Here is a 13,380-nt window from a genome sequence, read left to right as displayed (position 1 = left end):
TAACAAATGGTATCTAAAAAGTTACACTGGATACATGTTCTGATGAGTTCTCTCTCTCTCTCCCTCTCTGCTCCTCTCTCTCTCCCTCTCTGCTCCTCTCTCTCTCCCTCTCTGCTCCTCTCTCTCCCTCTCTGCTCCTCTCTCTCTCTTTGTGCTGACAATCATCAAATATACAGTTGAAACCACATATTTATTTACTCTCCAGATAAAAACACTTTTTTAATTGTAACATCAAATCAGACTAAATGTTTATTTTTTAGATAAATATAAAAACATATTTGTTAACTTTCAGAGTAAAGAGAGAAACTGTCTGTATCTCTTAATTGTAAATGGCACCAAATTGTATTCAAACTTGAGCCACACTTATGGAGCTCCACAGTTCTGTTCCTGGTGTTTTGGTTGACATCTCCTGATGTTCCCATGTCACAGAAACAGGCTCTGTGTTTTGCCTTATATGCATCCACAGCTGTGCCACCAGTTTACTCACATGGACTCTACGAACCAATCAGAAGCTTCTTCAGCTCAGAATGGAATCGTCTGGAGTTTCTTATTAATTAACAATAAACTTAGTGTATATGTACTCCTAAATTTGATGAAAGCTCCCTCTTTTTATTCTGACATTTAAAAGTCTCAGGTACATCAAAGTGCTTCACAGACGAGCCACATTTGTGGGTGTTAGCGAACCCCCCCGAATGAAGGATGACACTTTACTGATGACGTTTTGAAGGTTTAATGGCAGTAAACCATCAATCTCACCGTAAGAGCTGGAGATGTATACACAGAAACAGCGTGTAAGCAAAATAATCCACACTCTTACAATCGTAAACCTTATAACATGAAGTTCGTTTCAACGTAACATTTAACAAATGTAGCGACTGTCACAAAAACATCTAAACGTCTCCTTATTTACATCATAACCATACCTTGTGCCTCTATCAAGGGGGCTGCTAATGACAAAAGAAATCACCATAGGCTCCGTTAAGCCATCACTTTTCTAAACTCCCGCGACTGCTGCTGAAAACTGCGCCAAAACCTGTTTTACAGGAAATCGTCCCATCAAAATAAAAGCTTCTACACACGGACAGGAAGTTGGTAGTAGAAAACAGGAATGAGTGCCAAAATAAGGTGCAAAGAAAGGCATTCAGGGTTATTTACACTCCCACCAAAATTACGAATAATTGGTTTACATAAGAACCAAAATGAATAATTTTCCCAAACAAAATAACCCATGTAGGAGTTACCTTAGGAACTTTCTAACAACAATACAAGTTTTTGTACTGGACGCTCAACAACTGATAGTTTAGTAGAGCGTTGACCTTTATTATTGAGTCTCTTTTCTCCAAGTGAGATCTTTACCCTTCGCACAAGTCCATCTTTTCCACTGACAGTTTCTACAACTCTTGCAAGTCTCCATTCCCCTCTGGGTGCCAGTTCATCCATTTCCAACACAACATCACCTACTTTTAGATTCCTCTTTGGTGAGTGCCACTTTTGCCTTGAAATGATGTTGTGAATGTATTCTCGTCTCCAGCGGCTCCAGAACTGCTCTGCAAGGAACTGCACGCGGCGCCACCTCTTCTTGCTGTACAGGTCCTCATTTGAAAAGGCACCAGGTGGGGGCAACGGTGCATTGGATTTCATGTGCAGCAGATGATTGGGCGTGAGCGGTTCCAGGCTGTTGGGGCTATTCAAGTTATCTATAGTCAAGGGTCTGCTATTGACTATAGCCATGGCTTCGTAGAATAACGTCCGTAATGAAGCATCATTGAGTCTGTCGTGAGCCAGTGACAGAGTGGTATTCAGCACACTTCTGACAGTCTTTATCTGACGTTCCCACACTCCCCCTGCATGACTAGCATGGGGTGCGTTCATCACAAAGTCACATTGTTTTTCAGTCAAGTATGTAGTTAGTCTCTGAGTGTCTAGCTCATTTAAAGCTGCTTTAAACTCATTCTGAGCACCAACAAAGTTCGTTCCCTGGTCACATTGGATGTGTCGAACTGCACCTCTGATTGAAATGAAACATCTTAATGCATTAATAAATGCATCAGTAGACAAGTCCTCTAAGAACTCGATGTGAATGGCACGAGAACAAAAGCAAGTAAATAAGAGTCCATACCGTTTGTGTTGTTTTCTTCCCTCTGTTGTCACAAATGGACCAAAACAGTCCATGCCACAGTGTGTGAAGGGAGGAGAGGGCTCTAAGCGATGTGGAGGTAGGTCACTCATCCTCTGACCCTCTGGAGCTTTGCGGAGTCTGCGGCAGATCACACATTGTCGGATGAATGAGGCAACTGTTTTACTCATTCCAGGAATCCAGTAGCCACTGGATCTGATTTCATTTATGGTGAATCCCTTTCCTTGGTGTTTTACTTTGTCATGACAGTGAGATATTATGAGTTTGGCTGTACAATGTTCTTTTGGGATCACGATCGGGTGTTTGAAGGTGTCACTCGTTGCATGCTGGAGTCTCCCTCCCACCTTGAGGAGACCATCTGTATCCATGAAAATGTCCAGTTTAAACAGTTTGTTATGATGTGGGAGCTGTTCTCCTTTCTTCAGCTGTTTTATTTCCTGTTCGTACGCTTGACTTTGTACACGTCGAATGATCACAAGTTCAGCATTTTTCTGCTCACTCACTGTAGCTGATGCATTTGACTTGATGTGTCTAGCCCTTCTTATGAGACGTGCTACAGCTTTAATTGCTTTGGACCAGGAGGAGAACTTACTTAGACATTCAGCAAGACTTACAGTGTCTGTGACTTTAGTTAACATTGTCTGTACTTTTCTGACTTCTGGATCTCCTATGGTCAGATCCAGCTCAACAGGTTGTGCTGTGGGCAGTTCATTTTTCCACAAAAAGGAGGGGCCAGTGAACCAGATAGACTTATTTAACTCATTGACAGTTACACCTCTCGAAGCACCGTCAGCTGGATTCAGTTCTGATGGCACGTAAAACCACTGCTGAGGGCTTGTACTTTCCCTGATCCTCTGAACCCTGTTAGCTACAAAGGTGTGGAAACGACGTGCATCATTGTTTATGTAGCCCAGCACCACCTTTGAATCAGTCCAGAAGTACTCCTTTGCACCATAACACAGTTCTTCCCGTAACATGTTGCTGACTGAGACTGAAACTACAGCTGCTGTTAGTTCAAGTCTGGGGATTGTGGTCAGTTTAGTTGGAGAAACTCGAGCCTTTGCTATTACCAGAGAGCAGTGAACTTCACCTTTAGCGTTCTTTGCCCTCAGATAGCTACATTGTCCATAACCACTTGAGCTTGCATCTGAAAAGTGGTGCAACTCTATTTCTTTAGTTTCACCAAAGTTAGCAGGCAGGTAACAGCGAGGTATGTTTAGCTTGTCTAGATTTACAAAGTCACTTTGCCAACTCACCCACCTTGGCTTGAGTGCATTAGGTATGGGGTCGTCCCACCCGACACCATGCTGACACATTTCTTGCAAGATTTTCTTTCCATTCAGCACATATGGCGCTAAAAATCCAAGTGGGTCGTAGATTGACGCGACAGTGGATAGAATACCTCTGCGTGTGGCTGGCTGGACTTTCAGTGTGTTGTCAAATTTGAAACAGTCCTTTTCAATGCTCCACTGGATGCCTAGTGCTCTTTCTTGTGGCATGTCTTTGAATGTCAAGTCTCTTATGTTAATATTTACAGCACACTCTGATGCAGGTATACTTTGCAAAACAGTGTGATTGTTAGAAACAAACTTGTGGAGACGCAGGTTACCTTTGCGGCAGATTTCTCTGGCTTCTTGTGCCAACTGCATTGCTTCTTTCACTGTGTTTGTGCTCGTAACTCCATCGTCGACATAAAAGTCTTTCTCAATGAACTGTGAACCTGCTGGGTGCGAGTGGCAGTGCTCTTTGGCTAAGTACTTCAGTCCATAATTTGCACAGCCTGGAGATGATGACGCACCAAAAAGGTGTACCTTCATTCTGTATGTTTGAGGTTGTGTGCTTGTATCACCGTTTTTCCACCAGAGGAAACGTAGATAGTCCCGGTCCCTCTCACTGACGTGGAACTGGTGGAACATCTTTTCTATATCGCACATTAAGGCAATAGGATGTTGCCGGAATCTCAAGAGAATGCCAGTCAGATTGTTTATTAAGTCTGGCCCTTGGAGAAGATGATCATTGAGACTTGTTCCATTGTGTTTGGCTGAACAGTCAAATACGACACGCAGTTTTGTGGGCTTTTTGGGGTGGTAAATCCCATGATGGGGGATGTACCATTGTTCACCTTGTGTTCCTTCGTTGTGTACTTCTTCCACGTCTCCTCTTTCAATTATGTCATTCATGTATGCAACATAATCATTTTTGTAGTTCTCATCCTTGTTCAACCTTCTCCTTAAGTGTTCCAGTCTGATCTCTGCAAGCCTTTTGTTGTCTGGTAAGTTTGGCCTTTGCTTGAATGGAAGAGGCATCTCACAGTATCCTTGTTCATTTTTCTTTATCCCTTCCTTAAGTTTTTCCAGAAAAGCGAGATCCTCTTGTGAGACCGTTTTGTCACATGCCTTTGTGTCCTTGAAATCTGATTCAAGAACATTGATCATGTCCATTGGTGTTACAGCAGGCATTTCCTTTACCATGACCCTATGGCACAGACTTGTTTCAGTTTCATTTGACTCTGATGAGCCACCAACAATGCTCCACCCTAGGTCTGTCTGTATGGCAAATGGCTCATTGTCTTTTCCGAGTAGAACCTGTTTTGGAGCTAGAGTTCTGGGACAGTTAAATCCAATGAGTAGTCCAACATCACAACTCAGGAGAGGGGGTATCTGATCAGCGATCTCTGACAGATGGGGCCATTGCCTTGCAGTTTCATTTGTGGGTATGTTGTCATAGTTAAATGGGATGTAGTCCTTCGTGTAGGAGGGTGGAAGGTCGATGTGAACATCTGAATTATAACCTCTCACACGTAACCCTGCTACTCTCTGGCTTTTGACTGTCATGTGAACTCCCAGCATCGTGGTTAGTTTTAGCTTAACTGGATGGGATGCTGCTTGTAACTGGTTAGTTACCTCCTCACTGACAAATGTGTTGTCACTTTGTGTGTCTAATAAAGCGTACACAAGCTGCTCTTTAGATGGACTCTGAGTAGTGGAAACCCACACAGGAACAATCATGGAGGTACTACCTGATTGACCCACCTTAGTAACATTCAGAGCTGTGGCTGCCATGGTGTCATTTTCTGTGGTTGAAGCGACGTTTGTAGAGCTCTGAGGCCTTTCATTTGCCATGTGACTCTCATTGTGCAAACAGGTGGGGTGTCGTCCTTTGCAAGTGTCACATTTGTGGCGATGACGACAGTCTCTGGCATTGTGGCCCACCTTTAAGCACCCGTAGCACAGTTTATTTTCCTTCACAAATGTCCGTTTGTGGTCTAGTGACTTCTCTGAGAAGCTTGGGCACTTTGACAACTGATGACTTTCATCTTTGCAGAACATGCAGGCCACCTTTAACCTTGTGTCATTTGACTTAGTTTTTTCTCCTTGTACTGTGGCTTGTGTAGTGAAGACTTGAGTCACAGATCTGTTTGGTTTGGTCTCCCTTACGTATCTTTTCTCCAAGGATGAGCTGCTTGAGTAGAGTGCATATGAAGAAGTCACAGGATTACATGCAATTTCTGCCTCGAGTGCTACAAACTCTGCGAAATCCTTGAAAGAGGGAAAATCTTTGCCTTTCATGAGAGTAACTGTGACTTGACGGTTCCAACGCGTTGCAAGCCATTCTGGAATCTTTTGCAATAACTTTTGGTTTTCCTCACAGTCACTTAGTATCTCTAAGCCCTTTACATGTGGTGTTGCTTGCAGACAAGTTGTGAGAAAATCAGAAAAGGCCCGTAGACCTTCTGCATCTTTTGAGTGGATTTTAGGCCACTTTGACAGTTTGTCTCTGAATGCCTTTTGAACAACAAATGGCTGACCATAGCGTTGGTCAAGTCTTTTCCATGCATCTTTGTAAGCCTCTTCATCACTGCGGTAGAACGTGCCCTCAAGACACTTAAGAGCAGGACCAGTGATATACCTTTTTAACAAATGCAGTTTTTCAGCTGGAGATATACCTTTGTGGCCCACCAGTGAGATGAAGGAAGCCTTCCATTCGATGTAGGTGATGGGATCTCCGCTGAACACAATGGGCACAGGCACTGGAATTCTGCTGACTGCTATGCTGTCTTGAATAGCTTTAGCCAGCTGCAATACGTCTGTGGGAGGCGATGGAGTGACAATTTGTGAGTGCAGTTGTTGTAGAGGATTATTGACAGGGATGGATGCATATTGTTCCACATGTGGGTGATATGAACCTGTAGAGAGCTCTGAGGCTGGTTGTGCAAAGCTTTGGTTGATAACAGACATCCCATTGCTCTGTAACATTAGCTGACTGTCCATATCAACTCTTAACTCCTTGTCATAAATCTCTAATTTTGCACGTGCTGCTTGCCTTTCCTTTTCTGCTTGTAAACGTTCTAGTTCAGACCTTTGTGCATCCAATTCCCTCCTGTGTTTCTCTTCCATTTCTCTTATTTTTTGTTTTTGTTTTATTTCCTCTTGTGTGATTTTATACTGAGCTTCTTTTGCAGCTAATTCTGCAACAGCATCGATTCTTTTGGCTGCAATGCTTGCTTCAGATTGGTAACTTGACTGTGATGCAGTACCAAATATGGACTTAGCATGTTCATAAGCTAAGAGCTGATGGAGGCGCTGCCTTTCTCTATCTGCATCATACTCATCTATAGCTGCTAAACGCTCAGATATGATTTTCATAATGTCCTTTGTCACTGATTCACAAGAGTCCATTTTGCGCCTTATGACATGGGATGGTTCATTACGTTCTCTATATTCACTGTATGCTTTTGTCATATCATTTACTGTCCTTTCAATATCATCAGCCATTTCTGCTAACCGTGAATCTGATAAATCACTTTTCAGGTCTTCTCTGTATACTCTGACCTGGCCTTTCCAATGTTCATAAATGGTTAGCAGTTTCTTCTCTCTTTTATTCTGTTCATCTCTTTGATATAAGAGCATTTTCTCCGTGGGCACACTGGGCCGTTCTGATCGCCTTGGGAACGTTTCATTAGCTGTTTCATCAGCTTCGCATGTCAATTCCTTTCGTTGTTCCTTTTCGTTTAACTGACCTCCTTCTATATTTTCCATTTTGAGAGCAATTGCTTGTTACCGGACCGCTGCTGTAGCTTGCTGCTCCGTGCCGTGCCGTGCCGTTCCGATCGCAGGAAGCTCTCTCTCTCTCTCGCTGCTCCCGGAGGTAAGCTCTCTCGCTGCTCTCGGAGGTAAGCTCTTACTGTAGCGAACCCCCCCGAATGAAGGATGACACTTTACTGATGACGTTTTGAAGGTTTAATGGCAGTAAACCATCAATCTCACCGTAAGAGCTGGAGATGTATACACAGAAACAGCGTGTAAGCAAAATAATCCACACTCTTACAATCGTAAACCTTATAACATGAAGTTCGTTTCAACGTAACATTTAACAAATGTAGCGACTGTCACAAAAACATCTAAACGTCTCCTTATTTACATCATAACCATACCTTGTGCCTCTATCAAGGGGGCTGCTAATGACAAAAGAAATCACCATAGGCTCCGTTAAGCCATCACTTTTCTAAACTCCCGCGACTGCTGCTGAAAACTGCGCCAAAACCTGTTTTACAGGAAATCGTCCCATCAAAATAAAAGCTTCTACACACGGACAGGAAGTTGGTAGTAGAAAACAGGAATGAGTGCCAAAATAAGGTGCAAAGAAAGGCATTCAGGGTTATTTACAGTGGGGTTACAGCAGTAAAGGAGCAGGAAATACAATTATCAGCAAAAGAAATACAGTTATAAATGGGTGACGTGACAACAAGCATGAACCGGGGAAAAGTTAAAAACTAAGTTGTTTGGAAGGCTTAAACAGGTGGATTTTTAAATGTGATTTAAAGGATTGGATGGATTCCGACGCACGGACATCCATCGGCAAGCTGTTCCAGAGGTATCCGATAGCTGTTTCAAGGGCATGTGACTGTCAAAGATGATCATTCCTGTTTTGTTTTCATTAAGGGTGAGAGAGTTGTGCAGTAGCCAGTCTCTAACATCAGCAGGCAGTTGAACAAAGGCAATAGAGGGGACTGGAGATCCAAATCCAGAGGAAAATAGATTTGGATATCATCCACATAACAATGGAAAGAAATATTATGATTTCTGAAAATTTGTCCCAGGGGTAACGGATACAAAGAGAACAGGGTAGGACTTAACACAGACCCCTGGGACACACCACAGCAGAGGGGTGCAGAGGAGGAAGAACGATTCCCCATAGAGACAGAGAAAGTCCTCTCATTTAAGTATGATTTGAACCATGAAAGTACTTTGCCTTTAAGACCAACTACATGTTCAAGCCTTGAAAGGAGGATGTCATGATCAACCGTATCGAAGGCAGAGGACAAGTCTAAAAGAACTAAAACCACAGGACGCCTTGTATCAACAGTCATTAAAAACTCTCAGTAGGGCTGTCTCGGTGCTGTGGTGAGGTTTAAAACCAGACTGGAATTTTATCTAAATCAAAACACGTTTACTCTAAATTGATGTTTAACAGTAAAAAAGTTTTTGTTTTCTCCCTAAAGTGTAAATATCTGGTTTCAACTGTGAATATCCTGCTGTGTATTGAAATCTCTCTTGTTTTGCATAGATATACTGAACAACATCCAAAGCATAATATATAAAATAACATCTACCAGAGTTTTTTCTTTGAAAGAAGCTCTTTGTGTCCATTGTTGTGTTCATCAGTACGCAATTGAAACCGATTTAGAGCGTTTGTTTAGCCGTGGAGGGAAACAACTGAAAATATGAAATGTAAGCTGAGACTCTCTAAAAATAAACAGCATTGTTGTTGTTCGGCTTTTTATTTGTCCATTTGTTGATTCACTCGAAGAGCAAGTAACGCAACCAAGTGATCAGTTTGATATCAATCTTTTGTGATTCACCGTCATATTTACATTATTAGTTCAGTACGAATGATTTGCTTTGGTTCCTGGTCAAACTTAAGCTCTCCTCTGTCTGCAGCAAACTCGCAGGCAGCAGCTTCGCCCCCCTCGCTCACATGGGTGCTGTGCTCAGTCGCCTAGTGCCTGAGCTCGGATCATACCAAAATTAGGGGGAATTTACGACGGTGCGCTCTGTGCTTCGTGTGCTGTTTTTGTTTTATACAGTTGTCAGCCAGGCATCTAACTAACAAATTGCACTCCAAAAGACCCCATGCTTCTGAAAAAATGACCTGGGCGTAAGCCCAGTATGCCACCCCCCCGCTCCGCTGATGGTTGACTCCAAATCTCACGAACACTATGTCGATTTGAGAACGCAGGACCGAGACAGCGAGACCTAGATGAGACCAAGACCACTCTCGAGTATCTTTGAGCTACAAGTCTGACAGTATGACTTTATTGAATACTCCCTCTTACCACACTGTTTTGATACAAAGTTACACCCAACAGTGTAACTTTGTAAACAGAATATTCATGCAAACTTCAGGCCACGTGAGAGTCCAGAGCTTCCCACGAAAATCCAACACTGTTAATGTCACCAAAGAGGTCGTCTGTGGGTGTTTTTGATTAGCACTCAACTCTTAATCTCCAACACTACGAATGATCAGTCAGCTCAAACAAGTTCTCAGTCTTGTATCATCAATCTGAAATCATGTTCTGTCTCCCATAGTGTACGTGATCCTTCAGCACTGCTTAAAAGACTGCTGCTTGCCTTTCAGAATGAGGAGTTGCTCCCAAATGTCACAAACTGTACACACCTTGCCTTTAAGTCCTGCAGTTTTTAGTTGTCTCGTTTGGAAGGGTCCTGCTGCAGTTATCTATATACCTAGCACTAACTAGATACCCAACTGCAACTTAAGCAGTGAAACTGCTCTCCTTACACAAACCCTCTTACACTAGAGTACAGTACCAACCTTTGTGCAGCGAAGCTCAACTAAACCAACATCTTCATTTGTACAGAGGCAGTAAATCACAATACTTCTGGAATCCAGCATATCTGGTTGTAGACGTGGTGTTGGCACAGATACTGTAGTCCTTTTTACTACCAGTTAAAACCTGTGAAATTCCACCTTTTCCAGGATTCCTGCTGTTCTTTTATAATTGTAATATACCTCAGTAGACCTTATATCTCAAGCCTCAGAGGAGGATGTGAATGGACTGCAACCAACAAAAGCCATTTTTAACTAGTTTAACATTTGTAAAGAGTGAAAGTAATGTGAATCCTGCTGTTCGTAGTTTAATGCTGAAGACACGCCCCATCTTTGCGCACCTGTGAACCTGACCCCTCTGTGCTTGAATCTTTTCTCTCCATGTGCCACTAACAGGTGAGCTTCTTTGGTTGCAGATTGTTCACTTTGTTATCGTTCCATAAAATAAAACAACCCCTCGGGGCCAAATGTGTGAGGTCTACCTGTTAAGCATGTAACATGTAAGTGTCTAATATATACAAATACAGTCAAGTCCCTGATTTAATGAATACTGAAATAATGATCAAATAAAATGCACTGAAGTGTTTTGTTTTGGGTTGTTTGGGTCTTTGAAAATCTTTTCTTAAAGTAGATTATTTATATTCACCCTTACTATCCTACGTTTGACTAAGAAAGACGGAAAGCTTTGGAAGGATTTGTTCTTTGGACTCGAACAGTGTGGACCGTTTAGAGACCAAACGAGGCTCTCCCCTGTAAGAAACAGAGATGATGAGGTGGTCTGTCTGAGGAGTGGGGAACTCCAGAATCCACCCAGGGGGTGGAGTGTGCCTGCTTAACCAATCCAGAGAGAATTAGTACTTAAACAAACCAGTGCAGTGAACTTGCCCAAGGACCCTGGTCACACATAGCATTAGGCTTTATAATCAGTCCTCCTCCTTCCAGAGACAACGCTACCATCCTAAAAATCACCATTTAATCAATCGGCCCCGTGAACGTCGGGGAAACTGTGCCAGAACATCGTGTTTTATGCCAGCTGGTGTTGGTGGAAGCAGTCTGTAACACTGTGATACTGACAGACCCCCTCAAAGGAATGTGGCCTGGGCCTGTTGAGGAATGCACTCTTCCCACCTTTTTCAAGTCTACAGGCCCGACTGGAGGACAAAGGATGGTTGCCATGGTAATGGGAATGTCCTGACCACCCTGTAAACATTCATGCTTCTCTAACAGAGTGATCCAGGTCTGGTCCTCCAAAGAAAGAAAAAGGAAAAGTAGGCTGAACAAGTGACAGTGACAGCATCCTGATTTATTAAACGGCAAATTTAACATCTTAATGATGTTATCTTAACTAAGAGGGCGGCGCGAGCAGTCACAGCAGCCCGGTGCTCTCCACAACTTTGCGGCTTTCTTTTTATTTTGTGTGTTTTTGTTTCACTTTTCCTCCGACATGCAGGAGCACATATGCAGTACAGTAAGGCTGAACTGCTCACGCTTCTAAACCACAAAAACCTGCACACCTTCGCTGACAGTGACTGGGACTCACTCCCCCCAGAGATCCAAAGTGACACAGACTCTAATTTCACCATGCCACCGCTGAAGTGGCGTAGGCGACGGAGGCACAGGGAAGAGAGCGGGACTGAGGGCTAGGCTACGTGCTAACCCACACAGACCGGCTATTCCGAGTCTCTTCCTCACCAACTCACGCTCAATGAACAACAAATCAGATCACTTTTATTGTAGCATCACATGTGCAGGTACACTGGTACAGCACATGCGAGTGAAATTCTTGTGTGCGAGCTTCACAAGCAACAGAGATGTGCAAAATACAACAAGAACAAAGCAAAATATAAGAATGGGAATCTGAGAATTATAAGAATAAATATATGTACAAGAATGTATGCACATTACTGAATATACCAAATATGTATATATAGAGTATATATGTATGTATGTGTGTGTGTGTGTGTGTGTGTGTGTGTGTGTGTATAAAATAAAATATACATTATACACCAACAACACAGTTAACAACACTGCTGCCCGGACACAGAGTACATGATGGTTCAGTGTAGACCCTTCTACTTGCCAAGAGAGCTCACAGCGATCACAATAATAGCAGTTTATGTGCCGCCGCAAGCTAATGCTAAGTCAGCCACCATTGTTCCAGTGCCCAAGAGGAACACAGTGAGCTGCTTGAATCACTATCGTCCAGTTGCTTTAACACCCATAATTACCAAATGCTTTGAGAAAATCATCATGTCACACATTAAAGCTGCCATCCCTGCAGACCTCGATCCACACCAGTTTACATACAGGGCAAACAGGTCGACAGAGAACGCCATAATAACAGCTCTTCACACAGCCCTCACACACCTGGAAGTCGTAACACCTATGTTAGAATGATGTTTGTGGACTTCAGCTCGGCCTTCAACACAGTTCAACCCCACAAACTGGTTAATAAACTAAGCAACTTGAGACCCAGCAGCTCACTGTGCAGCTGGATACTGGACATCCTGAGTGACAGACCCCAGAACGTCAGGATGGGAGAGCACACCTCCTCCACCCTCACTCTGAATGTAGGTGTCCCACAGGGGTGTTACCTCAGTCCTTTGGAGGCGTGATGTCACGGGAGGGGGCGTAACCACCGAAGCGCCATTTTAGCAGGTCAAGCTTAGGGCTAAAGGAGCGAAAGCACACAGATAGCATCAGCAATAGCATGCACTTCGGGAAGGGAATAAGCTGGAAAATGGGCTCTCTTTTTATCATTTCCTCACCTGGAAGCAACGTGAGGCAGCTCATGTATCGGATGTTACCAAGAGAAGGCGTCTAGCCTGGATAGCAGCTGTGAGACCAGCTGATATCCAGTTCTCTATCATCCACAGATATCTGTTGGTGCTCCACACATTTTCATTCAGGTAAGATCTAAATAAGTTCATATCACTCTTTATAGCCTATTAGTTTTATTTTCAATGCGCTCTGAGGTCATAGCAAATTAGAACAACATCCTAATGAGTGATTTTGCAGAACTACCTTCTATTTATAGAGTTGCTAATTGTTTTTCATTATTGCAGCAAACCAGCCGATGAAATGAATGAAACACATCGTGACTGAGTTCCGACGCTACACATGGGGCACTACGAAATCCCTGCTTCAAACCACATGCTACATACCAGCATGCCAATCAGATTACTTCATCCATGTCGGGGTGAAGAGGCGACCCTTCTGATGGCAAAGGTTCCCAGTGTGGCAGTACAACCAGGGAAAATGCTCTTTTTAAATACTCTTAAAAGTCTTGTGCTGTTTATGTAGTGACAGGTTTTCAAAAGAGACAGTAAATTACAGAACGCTATAGTGGGTGATATTATTTAAATGCTGTCATGATTTTATGTGAACATTTTGTC

The 13,380-nt window shown here is 43.1% G+C and overlaps 1 protein-coding gene across 2 annotated transcripts; it reads right to left on the bottom strand.

Moving 5' to 3' along the window:
* Positions 1 to 683: 683 nt before the first annotated feature.
* On the bottom strand, positions 684 to 8,627 carry LOC113015863 (uncharacterized). Of its 2 annotated transcripts, none has more exons than XR_003271170.1 (2): positions 924 to 8,627; positions 684 to 764 (listed from the first exon to the last, which is right to left on the bottom strand). XR_003271170.1 is itself a non-coding variant. In XM_026158220.1 (2 exons), exon 2 carries the CDS (start codon positions 7,174 to 7,176, stop codon positions 1,243 to 1,245), a length of 5,934 nt encoding a protein of 1,977 aa, XP_026014005.1. In that variant the 5' UTR covers positions 7,177 to 7,412; positions 7,572 to 8,627; the 3' UTR covers positions 684 to 1,242. The 2 variants fall into 2 exon arrangements, 1 of the variants encoding a protein (XP_026014005.1); XM_026158220.1 differs by having other exon boundaries at positions 684 to 7,412; positions 7,572 to 8,627.
* Positions 8,628 to 13,380: the final 4,753 nt, after the last annotated feature.

This window comes from Astatotilapia calliptera, chromosome 23 (assembly GCF_900246225.1).
Source record: "Astatotilapia calliptera chromosome 23, fAstCal1.2, whole genome shotgun sequence".
NCBI classification, from domain to species: Eukaryota; Metazoa; Chordata; class Actinopteri; order Cichliformes; family Cichlidae; genus Astatotilapia; species Astatotilapia calliptera.
The sequence above is the reverse complement of the archived record's forward strand: the minus strand, read 5'-3'. Positions and strand labels throughout refer to the sequence as shown.